This window comes from Thermobia domestica, chromosome 8, assembly GCF_964235325.1.
Source record: "Thermobia domestica chromosome 8, izTheDome1.hap1.1, whole genome shotgun sequence".
NCBI lineage: Eukaryota > Metazoa > Arthropoda > Insecta > Zygentoma > Lepismatidae > Thermobia > Thermobia domestica.
The window spans coordinates 261,243,400-261,261,814 of record NC_137461.1 but is presented as its reverse complement, the minus strand read 5'-3'; the positions used below and the strand labels follow the sequence as shown (position 1 = coordinate 261,261,814).

Here is an 18,415-nt window from a genome sequence, read left to right as displayed (position 1 = left end):
GAAAATTATCGAATATTGTCAAATCTTTTCTGTTTATTATCCCAGTGTCTATACAGAGAATTAGTGGTAAATTAATTGTCTTTTTAGGCATTAGCCTACAAATAATAGAAGACTACAGAACAATATTGAGGAAAAAATGAATACGAGATATTAATGTGAAATTATGAAGCCTGAAAGAAAAGTGGATTTTAACATCGCAATATCATAAAGTTTTTCTTCCAAATTGAAATGGGACCGTTTTGCCGAGCAGCACCATTCCTCTCAGACTACGAGAACTGTAGGCCTAACATTTACGCTACTGTGTTTCAGAACGTTGTGTCATATCTCTAGCTAGTGATGTAGATATAGGAAGCAGTTGGTTTGAAAGGTTCATTAGGTGGCAAAGATGGATTATAACCCTTATAGTTTCAAAATCCTACTTCACAACTGCCTTAAATGAGACAAATTAAATTTAGGAAAGCCGTGGGAAATATTACCAAAGCTCCAATGCTCTTTTTTTTTTCTTTTTTTTTAATGGAAACAGTATTGTAGAAAAGTAACCTGATCCACGACCACTTTATTTCATACGTCACTAACTTACTTCGTGAAACTCAACATTAAGTTTTTATTTTATTTTTTTTAAAGGGCACTTGCTAAGGCGAGAAAACAGTAAAATAAATAACTAAAAATGAAAAGTTCATTTCAAATAAATATAAAATAATACCTCATATAAATCGGTGAACTGAAAATCAATGACATCGGTATTCAACATTGTTCAGTTAAGACTGATTTTAAACATATCCCATCACAAAATCCATTATGACACTAGCAAGAGTGCACATCTAAAATTATATTAAAATTTAAATATTTTTAACTCTCCTAAAATTTAATTTTAAATATTTTTCAATTAACACTTTCAGAATTGTGCGTATATTTCTTGTGGTTAAATGTTTAATAGGACAATCTAGAAAATAAATAAAGTTCACATTACAAACAAAAATTTCAAAGGAAAAATTATTGTCCTCATGATCTTTCATGTATTCCTAATAACTTTAAGCTCGCCTATTTATTTACTTTTATCTTTTAAACATCATAATGTTATGTGACAATATTTCATATAATTACTTTGTAAATTTTATGCCTGGTAGTAGCAATTTCATAGTAAAAGCAACCAAAGGGGAATAATAAAAATAATAATACTTCGTTCAGTTTACAAGGACTGAGCTTCGGTCCTTACCCACATAAGAGATATTGAAACTCAAATTAGCAGTGACATCTCGTGTTGGAAATAGTGACTATTTGCACTATAAAAAATAATTTTGTTCTAATTAACGTACCGGTAGAGATTTTAAGCTTTATGAAATATGTATTGTGTTGTTATTAAAATTATAAGCTAGCATGCATACTGAATTTAAAGCAATTTGAGTCCGGGTATGTGGCTAAAATATTAATTGTAATACTTCGTTTAGAAACTCCAATCATAATTAACAGGCTATAAATAACGTAGTCAACAAATTAAGAAAAATCCTCTCTTCTAAGGGACTCCGTTTTTGATTGGCACACTTGAACAAAGGGATTAATTTCGTAATTCAATAGGAAACGCTTTTGTTAATCCATTGAGGGCAACTCAGGAATGTTTACGGTAGGCAATATTTGACGGAAGACGGAATGGTAGGCAATATTTGAAGTCATTGTGACTTTTATAGTACTTTGGGAAACGGCTTAATAACGTGTTGTTGAAATTTGTTACCCATGTCTAGTGCTTAATTGGCTGATGGGAGTTCATAATTTCTATTGAGTGGCATGTCTTTGTTCAGTAGCTTATAAATAATGTGTTCTCTAGACATTTGTAAAGTAATAGCTTTTACTTGCAAAATTTTAACTCTTTTCCATCGTCTGTAGCGAATTTCTGTCCCAAACAGATAGATAAACAGTTAGATAGAAAATTATATAACGGAAACAATGCCTCATCTTTTTTGTTTGTTTGTTTGTTCATACATTGGCGTAACTAGAATTTTTTGCAAGGGGGACAGAAAGATCGACACACCAAAAGAGTCGCCGATATACATACCCTGATGCACATAGTTAGATTTGCCATATTTTAAAATTAAAAAAGTGGGTGATTCTAAACCATAAGTACAGATGTCAACTTTAGCGAGCGAAGTAGTTCATGTTGTAGAACGTTGACATCGTATTACGGAGGTCGCGGGTTCGATTCCCGCTGCCGGCCATCCTGCTGGGGGTTTTACAGGGTTTTCCTCAGTCCTACCAGGCAAATGCCGGGATGGTACCCACTAAACAGGCTCTGGCCGATACCTTCCCAAATCCTTTCCATTGTTGTTGTTGTTGTTGTTGTTAGATATCCAGTGTAAAATGGCCTCTGAGCTGTATCTGGTGATCGTTAAATAAATAAATAAATTGTGCACTACAAATACTAACCTGCGATCCTTCGGCTTTTTTTTTTTTTTTTTTTTACATTTCTTTGTTAAGTGGCACTTCCAATGTACTTTTCTAACGAAACTAAGTAAAGCAAATTTAATTTTTGCCTTTAATGTTTTATTAAATTAAACAAATGTGAGTCTCGAATTGTAAAATAAGTTTCACAGTAAGCAATTGTCCTTTGGCACTTTTGTAGTTTATGAAGTCATAAATAATTCAAGTATATTTGTCACAACATCCACAAACGAATATTCATTCGTATAGAACCTCCAGTACATTACATTAAAAATACAAGAACTACACAAAAGGAAACCATTGTGCATTAGAGCAAATATCTTATTAGCAAACGGCTCTGCCCACGCGCACTGGGCAAATAGCTCACATTCTGAGCCTGAGCGCGAGTTCAAATTTAACTCAATTGCGATTGAGATTGACACAGAGATGTAGTGTTTTATGTTGAATATAACAACCCTATATCAACAAAGTCGTCTTAGATTTTTCTCCAGTCCAAAAAACCGGGTGGTTTCCCGTGATTAGGAGATGATTAAGCTGGGGACGAATATAGGACAGGAAGATCGGGCGGTACCCGTTAAAATCGGGTAACATGGCAACAAAATACCTACATAGTAAAACAATTATTACTGTCGTACATTTCACAACTTTATTAACTAAGTACAGCTAAATATATTAAATACCGTAGTGGGTGAGTAAGCAAATCTAACATATTTTTGTATGTATTTCGAAGAACCGAATCCCTTTCAAAAATACAAAAGACGGCATTTTCTCTCCCATGCCCCCATGGCCATGGTCTCTTATTTCTGCAATGACTACAGTTTCAGCCTGTGGACTAATAGTATTCTAGTTACACCTATGTGTTCATGATAAACACCCATTAAATTCACCTCTTGACAAATCTCTACTAGCCCTACTTACTGATCTACTGACTAGCGCACGCGCACGCTTTTGGTCCACGTCGTCCTCGGTTCGATTCGGGGAGATAATTAAAATAACACATCACTGTGATTCGGACACGTTTTATTTAGCTTCTGTGCTGAAAAGGGAAGCTAAAACTTCAATAAACAATAAAAAATCCCTACATTCAATAAAAAAAGAAAAAATAAACCAATTCCTGCTTTTTGTTTTGTAAATATGTACTTTATATAAAACTTTTAATTACTAACTGATTCAAAAAATTTCAATACTGTTTTCTCCTCTTGACACTACTAAAATTCTAATGATCACCAGTTGTGGAAATCTGACAAAATTTGATGTTTGAAAATGTTCTCAATAGATTGTCCCAAACATTAATGAGATACATGCGTGTAATACAAAACATCTTTTTCTTCGAAATTTCTTTTAAAATTTCTTAAATTTAGTATTTTACTTTATTATGCTAAAAGTAATTCTTTTGTTACCATGAAACGCTTAGACAAACAGAAATCAACAGTCTCTTTGCTTCGTGGTACAGGAAATTTTATATTTCTCTCTCTAGTAGTAAAATATGGAAAGAAAGTTTAGGGAGCATTTCTTTGCTAACCTGTTACTCTGGGACGTAAAACCTAAATATTTCATTTCTTTTCTTTTTAATATACTTTATCATAAGATTACAACACGTTATTGTGGGGAAATGACGCAATATATTCTAATGTAGAAAAAAATGTTATTGTATGTTATAAAAATAACAAACCAATCAAATATCAAAAAGACAAAAAAAAAAAAAAAACTACCGAAAGATCCGGAGGTTCTGTAACTGGGGAAGATTCAAGAATAAAAAGGTTTAGGAAAATTTTAAAATTTGAATCAGAAAATTGAAATGCAGTCATTTAATTGGTGACTCAATCAAATTGGACTTTTGTAGTTCGATTCCCGGTGGGAACTCATGGTTCGCACTCCATTTTAAGCTATAGACTCAGGTCTCATATAGCCTCAGTTTAGAAAGGGACGTTAAGTTCCAAAGTGTAGTCTTGTAATACGATTCTATACGAGATAGTGTAAATGAACAGACTATACTGTGATAAATGATCATAGACTATATGATGGACTGTGTGCATCCGCCAACTTTGCCGGATTCAAGATTCAGTCGTAGTTAGGAGCTCATATTGTACCTAATAGTAGGCTTCATAACCTCGAACCAAAAAGCAATAAAATCTATGTACAAAGATACGGCGTAACATTCTGAAACACTCAGAATAAAAAATGTTTTGGAGAGAGAAAATTTCTTTTAAATTAAATAATAATAATAAAACTTCTAGAAAATTTACGAAACCATATAAGACTTCTAGAAAATTTACGAGACCAATAAAACTCCTAGAAAATTTACAAAACCATATAAGACTTCTAGAAAATTTACGAGACCTTATAAAACTTCAAGAAAATTTACGAAACCATATAAGACTTCTAGAAAATTTACGAGACCATATAAGACTTCTAGAAAATTTACGAGACCATATAAAACTTCTAGAAAATTTACGAAACCATATAAGACTTCTAGAAAATTTACGAGACCATATAAGACTTCTAGAAAATTTACGACACGATATAAGATTTCTAGAAAATTTACGGGATTATATAAGACTTCTAAAAAAATTACGGGATTATATAATACTTCTAGAAAATTTACGAGACGATATAAGGCAACTAAGAAATTTAAGTTAAATAATAATAATAGTTAATACAACAATAATAATAAAGATTTGAATTGCATTATAAAATGTCGATCTGTTTGTGTAGTGAACAACATGTGGTTATACAAGTGTCATTGTTCACTGTTTTTTCACAGTGGCGCCGATTCCTGTATTACTTTGCAGGGGTCCCAGTTAAGGCATATGTGTTTCTTTGTCAGATATTTACAAGAAACCTACGAGCACTTTTAATACAAAAAGGGTTCTCGGGAAACTGAGCCCCTTCGGCCCCCAGGATCGGTGCTCGTGCTTGTGGTCCCTGCTTCGATTCTCGGTAGAGAGCCAGAAATAACAGTGAAGCGATGTTTGCATTATGTATGTGATGATGTGTGAACTATATTATTATTATTATTATTATTATTATTATTATTATTATTATTATTATTATTATTATTATTATTATTATTATTATTATTATAATGCCAGGAAACTGAAATCAATTTTTGAAGTCAATCTCATATCTATAATTACCAATTACATTTTACAATACGAAACTCTTGGTTGCTACAAAAGAAAATTAAGAACAATCCAGGAATAATTTACCCTAAAATTTCTGCCTTTATTGATTATTTAAAAATATTAGTAACAATAAATAAATATTCTGCATGATCACATTAAATATTCTTGTTTCTTTACTTTTGAGATAATTTCTGATTAGGTAGATGGACACATTTCAAATAGTTTCTTATAGATTGTAGAGAATCTTATTTAGTAGTATTTTACGAGTTAACAAGAAGAAAGGGGGAAAAAAAGTTCCTCTAATCATTAGTCTATAGTTAATTGACAGAAAAAACTTCATTAAACGCAAATTAGGGAAAGGGAGAGGATAAAAGAATTTGAAGATAATCGTGTCTAAGAATCTAAATAACTAATTTTATTTATTTATTTACCACTTCCCTCATTCTTTGTCCCAAAGGATATGTTAGTGTCCAATTTGATTAGATGCAAATTCACCCTAATTTCGATTCTGGCATAGCTCGTAAACTACTTGAAAGACATCTATTTTCATTAATCAAATAGACCTATGTACAATTAAATAAATTTCCTTGAATAAAAACTAAAATAAATTAAAGTTTTCTTGAGAATTGTTAATTTCCTTTTGGAGACTGGTCAATAATACTAAATAACATTTAAGCTATATATGGAACGGTAATAAAATCACCATTGTCATTCATTAGTAATATAACAGTTTTATTATTGGTTAACGGTGTAAAATACAGTACCTGTGCCATCTTTGGTTTATGTGTGGGAATTATTTGCCTGTTTTCTTTAAAAATGTATTGGAATTTAAATTATTTTGAGTTTATTAATGTCTTCTTCAAGTATAATTAATTTTATTTTGCTTTTCTAAAAATGAATTTGCATTATGTATACCTATAGGTACAGGGCAAGTCAAAGCGATGGACTCGATTTAGTAAGAAGTCTAATCACTGCGAAATTAAAATAACGCTAATTTTACAGTAATTATGTGATATCTTCAAATAGATAAAAGATAATCAAAATGTGGAACAAGACCGCGCTAGACAATATTATTTTGCATGAGGTACCGTTATCACGAGGTACCATCACCTAATAGCTTTCCGTTTGCAGTCATTTAGAAACGCGAAAATAAATGCCGATTTTGTAAGTGGCTAGAAATCGAAAGCAGATAAGTGAATCGTGATAACGGTATCTCATGTAAAATAATATTGTCTAGCGAGCTTTTGTTCCACTTTTCGATTATCTTTTATCTATTTGAAGATATAACATAATTACTGTAAAATTAACGGTATTTTAATTTCGCCGTGATGGGGCCTCTTAAGAAGCTTATTCTGTTAAATCTAATAAGCATACGTCATTGTGAGACATGTGCTAAGAAAAGTGAACTGTCAAAGTTTTCTTCAAACTTATCACAAGTGTTTCATGTGAGGACCTTGCGTAACACGGTACACATCAAACCGATAGTCTATATCTCCTGCTAAACCTTTTTGTAGCATGTTTGAGGACAACTCATTTCATGCTCGCTGCTGACTCCTAGCGGTAGAAAGTGGAAACATTGCGTGGAAACTAAACTTTCAAAGTTAACTTTTCTTAATACATGTCTCGCAATAACATATGTTTATAAAATTTCACAGAATAAATTTCTAAAATCGGGTCCATCATTTTGAATTGCTCTGTATCATATCAAATTTGATTAAAATCATATAGATTTATATCGAAATTAAATTTTCACGAAATTAGGAACATTTAAATAGATTTCAAGAAGAGATCTGTAAAATGAAACGGTTAAAATTCCAGTTCATTTAGGGAAATTAAAAAAAAAAAAGAATCCCAGAAACCAATGAGCTAAAAAAAAACAAATTTGACACTTGTTTTCGACACCGTTAATTAATAGCAATAATTAATGAAACATGTATGTATTTAAAACAACCTAGAAATTCATTTACATATTTAAAGAAAATTCTTGTGTTTGGGGGGAAAATGTCTAGAAACGTTTATTTATGTATTTCAAGAACATTAGTGTTTTCCAAAAAAAAAAAAAATCAAGAAAATAACATGGATTTAGAAAAGAATATTTTGATGTGATTGGAGATGTTTCGAAATATTCAGCTACATGTTTGAAAAAAAAATATTGATACGTTTTGAAAAAATTCAAGGAATTTTCGGTTAGGCACTGTTTAAAGAATATTTGGTGTGTGCGAGAAAAAAAAATCCCCAAGAAATATTCAGGTCCAGTTTAAGAAAATTGATAGGATGATTGTTTTAGAGTGTTTCGATAACTAGTCATTTGTTTAACTTTAAAGAATACTTGTATGTTTGAAAAAAAAAAAGTCAAAAATATTCAATTACGCTTTCAAAGAATATTAATATGACGTATACTTGCAAAAGAAAAGAATCTAGAAATAATCAGATATTTGTCATGTGTTTGAAAAAATGTATATAAATATTAAATTATTGTTTAAAAATATTGATATATATTTTAAGTGATGGAATAATCAGTTTTTTTTAAAAAAAAATAATGTTATGTTTAGAAAAGTTGTATCCAAATAATCAGTTATGTGTCTAACGAATATTGCTATAAGTTTAGCAAAAATGTGGTCAAGAAATATTCACTAACATGTTTAAAGAGTTTTGCTATCTTTGAAAAACAGTCAAAAAAAAAAAAAAATACGAAGTTACTGTTTAAAGATCATTATTGTGTTTGACAAAATTGTTGCCAAAAAATAAATGTTGACGTATTTTTTAAAAATATATATATATAACAACAACCAGTTAAGTGAAATGCTTGAAAAAATTGTCTAGAAATATTCAGTTAGCGTTGAAAGAATATTAAAAAGGCTTAAGTGAAAAAAAATGTAATCTATTTAATTAATAAATAATAGGCTTTGTGATCAATTTGATTTAGAGAAGGCAAAGATGAAACTAGTTATAGTCACAAAATTGATCTGTACAACACTAATAAGAATTCAGTTTTGAAGTTACATTTTTTTAAAGAACCTAGCCCGTTTTTAAGCTTATATATGTTCCAAAAAATGTTTTAAATTTTGTTGTCTCTTTTCCGGAATTCTTTCAAATACCAAAGATTTCGAGGTTATGTCATGTCATGTAAACTACGTAGAATTACCACATAGCTTAACTTTATTATAGCGAGTTATGGTGAGTTTTACAGGCTACAAGGAGTCATGATGTTAAGTTACGTGAGATTAAACCCAAATGCTAGCACATCGAAGCAAATCTCAAACTTAAATGAACACATCTTTACAGGAATATAAGATCAAATTTATTTACTTTTGATTCTATTATCAAATTATACCGAATATATTTACGGTGAAAGATGATAATAACTTTATTAGAAACATCCGGTCCAAAATAATAAAAAAAAAAACATATATTTTTGTTAGTTGTTTAGCTTGATGTTATCCGTAACGACCCTAATATAACGCTTTGTTACGACCTCCGTAAACACGATTTATTGGAATATCTTATTCCACTGTATAGTATTTATCTAATGAGAAATGAACAAAATATTCGGATACCGAATTTGCGAAATAATATCCGGATAAAATTATGCCTCTTTCAATTTTATATATATATATATAAAATTCTTTAATGGGTTTGTGTAACTACGCCGTCATTGTTCTTGTAAGCTATTACAAATATTCTAAAATTATTCTATGGAAAATTATATTTCTGCTTTCTTTGGAAGTAACTGGAGTTAGATGTTCTTGCTTTTTGCGAAGTGAATCTGTATTATAGCCTATGCTATATGAATTTAATATCAGTTAAATTAAATTTGACTACTCAATATTTAAAAGTAGATATAATAAAATTGAATTTCCATAAAATAAGAGACATTTAAATCAATTTGAGGGAAGAAATAAGTAAAATCAAACCATTAAAAGTTCTTTTCAAAGGAAACATAAAAGTAATTCTCTCAATAACTCAACGAAATGAAAAACACAGATGACGCAAGTGTTCAACTCACTTAAGGGTTGCTCGATGCAAAACTTAGCATATTAAAAAATATAGGGCTATATTTATATCTTATGCTATTCAACAAAAGTGACTTTTTTTTTAGTTACAGATAAAAATATTTATTAAATAATATTGTAAATGAATTAACGTCTTTCTTCCTTGGAACTGAACAAGCAATAACATATTGTTATTCTTTTTTTATATATATATATAATATATTCAAGCTTCGAATTGTACTTCAAATTCGATTGCGTTTTTCTATAATTTATTTTATTTTATTTTAAAGAAAGAATTTTGCTAATTACTTCCTTAAACTAATCAGTACTATTTCCTGATAAATTCCGGTCTTAAAGAAAATCTCCGAAACCCTTGATCTTCTTTAAATGATAAGCACTATTTCCTCAAAAATCCTAAAATCTTACAAAAATTCACCGGGTACCGTAATCGTCTTTAAATAGTAAGTACTACTTCGTCACAAATTCCAGTCTCACAAAAAAAAAAATCTCCGAGCACCATAATCTTTAAATATTAAGTATTATCTCCTCACAAATCCCAGTCTTTAAGAAAAAACTCGGTCACTTTAATCTTTCTTAAATAATAAGTACTATTTCCTCATAAATCCCAAAGTTGGCGTAGAAGACCTGGGTTCGGTTTCTAGTGGGAGCTCATGTAGTTCGGATCTCACGTTAAGCTGTAGGTCCACCTCTCATGTAACCTCTCTGCTGAAAGGGATCCTAAACTGAAAATTAAGTTAACAAAACCCAAAGTGTTACAAAAAAAAATATCCGGATAGTTTAATAATCTTTTTTATATAGTAAGTACCATTTCCTCTCAAATTTCAGTCTTACAAAACTCTCCGGACACTTTAATCTTATTTAAATAGTAAGTACAATTTCCTCACAAATCCCAAAATTTAACAAAAATACGTAAATTCTACAATAATATGAACATACAGTTTTTAAAAAATGTCCAAAGATAAGAGATATCAATCGATTTCATTATGCTGAACAAATTAGCATGCGTAGTTTTCGGAAAAGTCGTAAAAGAACGAATTTTCATGGTGTTAAAAAGTATGTGATTCATGGCTAACAAGAACAAGTTTAGTAACACCACCTTTTAAGGTGAAATTGATAGTAAAGCATACCTAATTTAGGCTCCCATTATGATACTGACCAAGATCCCAGAACACCTTGCGGTTAATGAGATTTAATAGCTTAATATTATCATTAACTCTTTACATTTTAAATATCATTCAGTTATTGTTTTCAGAATTTGTACATATATTTGTGAATGTTTCAAGACATTTTTCAATATAACAAGTTTTTTTTTCTTTAAACTAATGTCTTTTGTTTAAGATAAAGTAAACATATATTTCTGTGGTTTTTGGAGAAACGGTAGCAAGTCAGAAAAAAATACAAACTCAAATTTCAAATAAAAATGTTCAAAGGTTTTTTTTTTTTTTTTTTTCATTTTGTTAAGTGGCTTGAACTGATAATATTATACTGTTCTTCAATATTTATATTCAAAATATTAAGGTACACTCATGTCCAAAATTATTGTCGCATGTCTATAAATATGTTGTTGTAGGAATATAATTTGATAACGAATTCTCACGGCAAAGACATGTATGTGGCAAATTTCATGTCAAAAGAGCAGCAAATAAGAACAATAAAACGAAAATAAAACTTTCTTGTCCAATTAGGAACATTTTGTTTTACTCATTCTAATTTTCGTATTTATAATTCTTTTTCTATGAAATTTACCACAAATATACACTTCCCGATTATACACATAGTATCAGTATTAAAAGTACCTTGCAAAATCATTATCATATTATATTCTTACAAGACGAAAGTTATAGATATACGACAATCATTTTGGACATGAGTGTACATTCTATTGTCAGCACAATCCTCTAACAAATGGGTAAAAAATCTCTAAAAAGTTTTACCTCAAAATTGATTTTTTTGGAGTCGTTTCCTTTTTCCCATAAACCACAGATATAAAGAAACGTTAATGCTAGACCTATTCAACATTGTTGAACAATCACCAAAGAAAGAACCACAGCAATCAAGGAAACTTTAAAATGTTGATTTTATTTAGGTTAACTAAGTCGTGCAGTTCAAAAAACTGCTCTTGTCCATCTAAAGAAAATCCCAGAACACCAAGAAAAACTGCAGGATCGATGCATTTTGTAAAAATGGAAATATTTGAGGATGTTGAAGTTTTTCACATGAATACACTGAAGTATTTCCAGTTTTACAGAAGATACAGATCCTATGTTTTTTCAAAGATTTGTGCGATTTTCTGTAAATGGAGAACAGCCATTTTGGAACTGCACGACTCAACTGACAAATTTTATTTAATCATACATAGAAAACAAAAGTCGTACGTAGTGATTTATTTGCTATGTCAGAAGTGAAATTAAGTAAATTAATGTTCATTCAAACTCCATGAAACTAGTATTTCGTAGGTCATCTCATAGCCATACATCTATAACCATGACTATTCGTTGGGTGCAAGAGTTAAATAAATAGTAATTTACAAGTTTAGACAACCTTCTCACTCGTACTATCTAGTTGACTTCATGCTGTAAAATAACACTGACTTCCCGTGTAGTGTGGATAGGATTTTGAACTTTGAATCTGTGAAAAAAAAATGGTAGATAAACCTACCGTAAAAGTCAGAACTACATTTTCCCTTTTATAGTTACATAAATTTAGAATAATGTGTGGGAAAATATGACGCAGAAAAAAAAAAAAAAGCTCCACTATTGAACATTCCATATTTTAACCTAACCACGAGAACTTGCTAAATTGTGTTGTCAATTTTGAATCCCTTGTTTTGACACTTGTAGGTGTGTTACTAAAGTTTCCATTTAAGCCAAGAGATTTATAGATTTTATTAGGACGAGACATATTGTAAATAATTACGATTTATGCAGACAGAATAAACTGCTGTACAGCTCGTGAAGTCCAGGTGATTGAGTCTAATAGACTATTTTGTGCAATAAATAAATAAATATTAACTATACAAACATTGGAACAAGCTGCTGCACTTCAGCTCCTAATATCCTAGTGATTTGGTCAAATATTTTGTTCAATAAATTAATCTCAGTGGAATGAAATGTAGAAAACATAGTAAGTGACAGTTAACAAACGTAATTAACTTTAGAGGTGTTGTAAGGATAATAAACGTTTATTCTGAAAATGTAAATGGTTTGAAGAATTTATTAGATTCCCAAATTGTGCCACTCAGGAACATACACAAAGGGTGGGTTCAGGGTGGTCCGGACTATCTTCCGAAATCCCGACTTTTCTGTAAATTTAGTATAATTTTAGGGATGATTTTACAAATTTTAATGTGATATATTCTTACAGCTCTAGGACTAAAATATCTTCGTGCTTATGCCTCAATAATTTTGTGATTGTTACCTTAACTATATGCAAAAAATCTATTTTAGATCAAATACAAAATGGTTTGTTTTGTTTATTGTAGTTACTTTCAGTGGTATTCTTCTTATGAATGACAACTTGTATTATGTTATTGACATTTAAGGAATTTCTTGTATAAGAAAGTTACAAGTAATCTGTGTGAGCCTCAGATTTTAAGCCTTGTATTTTAAGTAGCAGCTTAGTATCCTTAAGATGGAATTTAGACTGAAAATTTAAATTTAACAAACTCTCGTCTCTTGTGACATCTTTTAACTTGCATAAAATCAACAAAAGTGCGACCAAATAATTTTCCATACGAAGCGATACTGTTCGTTCCAAATGTATCAAATCATGCTATTTGCTTGTATTTTTGACTTTACGAATTTCTGCACAGAAATAAAAACCAAAGGAAAACATAGAAAATAATATTATAATACGTCATTATTGTAATTAGAAGTACTTTTTGTCTATGCTTTAAAAAAATCAGTAAACATGAAAGAAAGTTATTTGTTATGAATTAAGACATATAAATATATATTTTTGGATCAAAAGATCCAATATATTTCAGGAAAAAAATTCTTGTAGGCCTTCTATCTGGAGAACTACATATAGTGTAACCAAACCCAAATTATGACTTAACTCAGTATGATGTGCTTATTCCGTAGAAAATACGAAAACTCATTTAGGAGCCGTTCAAAAAGTTTGTGGTTCCTAATCCAAAAACTAATTATTAATCAAGATTGTGATCTTTTGATGCATTTTTGGGACCATTCCTAAAATTCTTGGCCAAGATCGCAACCTTTTGATCCATTTTTTCGATCATTCCTAAAATTATTGGCCAAGATCACAATCTTTTAATCCATTTTTTGGATCATTTCTAAAATTCTTGGCCAAGATCGCAACTTTTGATCCATTTTTTTGGATCATTTCTAAAATTCTTGGCCAAGATCGCAATCTTTTGATGCATTTTTTGGATCATGTCTAAAATTCTTGGCCAAGATTACAATCTTTTGATCCATTTTTTGGATCATTCCTAAAATTTTTGTTTTTAAAAAATAAATACAGAATAGAAATGAAAAAATCTACATCATGAGCATTTAATGGGAAAAAATCTTCAAAGATGGGACAGACCAATTCATAGTTCTCGTTGAACTGAAAATTCTATGCATAACTATAAAAACTCATGGGTATTTTTTTTCGATAAAATGGAAAAAGAACTAATTTCTTTGTAAACCTATACCAAAACACTGCTGCTGTACAAGAACCGTACCACTTGATTAAGGTAAATGTAATACTAAACTGTATCTTTAGTATATAAACTCTTCATTGTTATGACGCTAGCAAAACAACAATAAATAGCGTGATTATTTTTCTTTTTAAATCACTTTTAAATTTGGATTTGTTTCACCAAAATATTGTCTAAAAATAAAATGTACACCAGATGATAGATCATATCTAACTGAATAAAATGCTTGAAAGTAAATTCTTATGAATTGTTTTCGAGAAAATTAAGAAAAGAACGAATTTTTATGGTAGCAAAAAGTATGTGGTTTTTTTGGCTAATCATAACTGATTTTTTTTAAAAAAACCTGTTGGAGCAGATTGTCTATTTATTTATTTATTTATTTATTGTATATGAAAAGAAAAGCATTGTTAAATATCACTTTCTTTTCTTTTTTTTTTTTTTGCTATCATAAAACACATACTCCTAAATGATACAAATAGTCCGAGTAGTGACATTCCAAACTTGTAACAGTGACAAATCTTCTTCAGTAAAGGGTCTACATACGAATTTTGCGTTGACACGAGAAATTGTTACCCGTAAACCAAACATCACCCCCCCCCCCCCCCGCAAGATTATTTCAATTGCTCTGTTCTTTGTTATTAGCATCTGTTCTGAGGATAAATAATTATGAAATCTCATTAGTAATTTTTTCCTTTCGTTTTCAAAAATACTAATAAAAAAAATTTCCTGAATATAGTTATATGAATATTGTATCTTTTCGAAATAAGTCTTTAATTATGAGAACTTAAGAAATAAATAATTACCGTATTTTCTTTTTCGAAATCCATTCCAGTATATCGTGCACAACAATTTTCTACATTAAAATACGAAGTCATTTTATACGAAGTAAAACGTCCCCAAGGCAAAAAGACACCTCCAGGAATGAAATTCTACAATCTTTTAATTACACTTCCACCTAAGAATAATTTTCGAAAATTGAATTTGAATACGACATTAATGTATACCCTTTTTTAGAAAAAAAATAAAGAAAATAGAAATACATTTTACCATTTTTTAAAATAAAAGGACCAATCACAATTTCTTTATCATTTGTATAAAGTTGGAAATAGTAAAATCTATTCGCTGATGTCTACAAAAATATTTCAGAGGAATTTCTTTCACTAATTAATAATAATATTCTAAATAATGTCAATTTTGTCCTGCGAGATGGGACGTCTCAAATAAATATTTCTCTATAAAAAAGTAATAGACTAATTAACAATTTTAATCAAAACACTCATCAGCATATGAATTTCGAAATTTTCTCTTGAGTGTAATGTTCCTGACAAGACAAAAAACTTTCATATTATACGTTACATAATTCATAATTCGTTATATAACTCCGGCCTATCTTTTAGTATATATTTTTTTAAAAATTTAAATATAGTCTATTAATTAGTACCGGTAATAGATATTGACTAATATGTATGTTATCCGTTACCAAGACAAAAATAAAAGATAATCAAATCGTTCCAATAAATATAATTATTTTTCTATCTTAGTGGATGAACATGATTAAAAATATTTTAATTCAAGATCAAGCTTTTTTTTTCCTATTTGGCTCGCCTAAATTTAAACTCAAATCGGTATAACTTAATGAGTACAATATTGAACGCGTACAATGAAAAGAAAGCATTTTTTCGTTTCTTAATAGTAATCTTTTACTATATTTCGAGAGGAATTTATTCGCAGTCAGTTTTTTTTTAATCTAAGTTTTGAACATGGTAGCTTTTGCTAAACTCGCCCCATTTTTTAAAAAAAATATTTAATAACATATATAATATGAACTAATAATTGGGACGTCACAGATTGCGTACATAAATTTCTGATCTTTGGAAACAATTATTATGGTTTATTTGATAGCAAGCTCACTTCTAGTGGCGGATCTAGCCAGGGGCCAGGGGGCCTAGGTCCCCCCAGTTTTCTAAGTGATAAAAATAATTTAAGCTATTATTTATATATTTTTGAAAGTAGACCCTATAGTAAAGTCATGATATACCTTTCACAGTCTGGGTTCTGACTGGCATCCCTAGTTTTTACATTCTAAATCCGTCACTCTACACTTTTGATATTCTTTTTTGATTTTATTTATTTATTTTTTAAAAGTTAAAGGTGAGATTAGCCAGTAGCCTTAACTATGTAGGGACTAATATATTTAATGTCGTAAAGTTATCAGAAAGTACTTAACAAAACAGACCAATGAAGTAACGAGATAAATATGTCAATTCCAATATTTCAAACTAAGTTACTCATTTTACTATACGAATTAAAATTATATTTATTCTCTACAAAAAGCTGCTTTAATTATTTTTACTAACAATTACTTGTTTTGATCTACTTATTCTTTTTTTTTTAAAAGTTCACTTCACTTACCAGTATGCGTTCGTTTGTGAATTTTAAGGTTTTCACTCCTCGCGAAGACTTTGCCGCAGCCAGGAAAGGGACAAGGGAACGGCTTCTCCCCCGTGTGGACACGAATATGATTGACTAGTTTGTACTTGGCCTTAAATGGTCTTCCATTGCGAGCACAGTTTTGCCAAAAACAAGCGTGCGTCGTGCACTCAGGTCCTCCAACATGTTCCACTGTTATATGAGTCACTATTTCGTGCATCGTGGTAAACGTTTTGTTACAAGGCTTTCGCGGTGACGGCTGATCTTGGTCAATCCACATACACGTCATTTCTTGTTTGATTGGTTGACGCATGTACCTGAAGAAGGCACCGTGAGGTCCATGATGTGCACCCATACCCATGTGGTTCATATTCATAGCGTTATGAAACTGGTTCGCACCCATTTGGTTAAACTGGTCACGTGAATACATGTCCATTCCCAAACGCATTTGGCCATTCATGTGAGGGTTGTGATGTGGGGTGTCGTGAAGTCCTGGGAAAATTACGTGGTTCGATGCCGGGTCGCCATGATGCGTGAGTCCTCCCGACGGCACAAACATTCCGTGATGTTGGTTGTTCGCTAAAGCTTCATGCGTAGAAAGTCCCCCGGCCAAAGCCGCAGGCATATGGTCTCGTCGTAACAAGAAGTCTCTGGTGGCATATCCACCGACATGATGTCCATGATGTCCCATTGTATGATGAGACACAGGCACCGTGTAACCATTAGCTGCTTGAGACGCAAAGTGTTGATTTGATTGACTATGAGGAATCCCCGGGGTTTCACCACTCATGGAATGATGCGGCGGACTTAGTTTGATGCCCATGTGTGCCGCCGCTGCGACATGGGAAGGATCCATGAAAGCATTCAGCATGCTGTGTTGTTCACCAGCGGCGGATGCAAGCCCGTGCACGGCCACGGTGCTCAATTCTGATCAACAAGAGCGCCCGGGTTGTTACAAAATCTCGGATGTTTACCACCAGCACCGAGGCTAACAAGTTGGAAAACCCCCCAATATCACCACACTATGTTCACCTTCCCGAACACTATCAACACAGTCAAAACACTACTCACTACTCCATCAGGCTATAAAACTGGGGCACCCGCTGAACCGAGAAATGTTACTATTGTTAGTAGAGTTGTTTTGCTTGCTGTGCGCTGGTTTTCCACTATCCTACAACAACTACCTACTTCACTCCAGACACATGTACTACTGGGTCTCTGCGGCGCGTCGACAACTGGGGGTCCCGTGAACCATTATCGCAGCACTTAGCCGGGCGGGACGATCGTCACCGTATGAGGTCCTTTGCTCGAATAGCAAGCACTGTAGGGTTTCGGCCCCCTTGCGTTGAGACGCCGGATTCGCTCTCGGGTGGACCCCCTAAGGAGTTTCCATGTGGCGCATCATAGACCCCTGCGGGGCTCTCTCCAGTTCTATTGGTCCGAATCTGTAATGACAGGTAACATGAGCCAATCAGAAAGTTTCAGCGCTGGTAGGCGGTGACTGCGTCCCGCGGTGCGCAGCAGTGTGGCTGCAGTGTTGGTGTCTCTGGCGCGAGAGGCAGTCAGGAGCGAGGGAGCCAACGTTCCTGGGTGGAAGCCGCGTGCGTTCTCAGCGGGCAAAGCGCTGGGAGACCACGAAACCAAGCAGTGATGCCGGGACCACGAATAGAGGAACCCCCTCGGTGATAATTCAACTCCTCTTGTAATTCGCCTCGATAAGTAGAAACTCAATGAGTTGACACCTAAGTAAA

The 18,415-nt window shown here is 31.8% G+C and overlaps 1 protein-coding gene across 1 annotated transcript in view; it reads right to left on the bottom strand.

The window, feature by feature from the left end:
• Window positions 1-17,990, bottom strand: part of opa (Zic family member odd paired) — a 124,950-nt gene extending 106,960 nt beyond the window's left edge. Inside the window, exon 1 of the mRNA XM_081769688.1 lies at window positions 16,647-17,990. Coding sequence (XP_081625814.1) covers window positions 16,647-17,535 — 889 coding nt within the window. The 5' untranslated portion in view covers window positions 17,536-17,990. The remainder of the gene's footprint in view (window positions 1-16,646) is intronic.
• Between the last annotated feature and the right edge of the window lie 425 nt (window positions 17,991-18,415).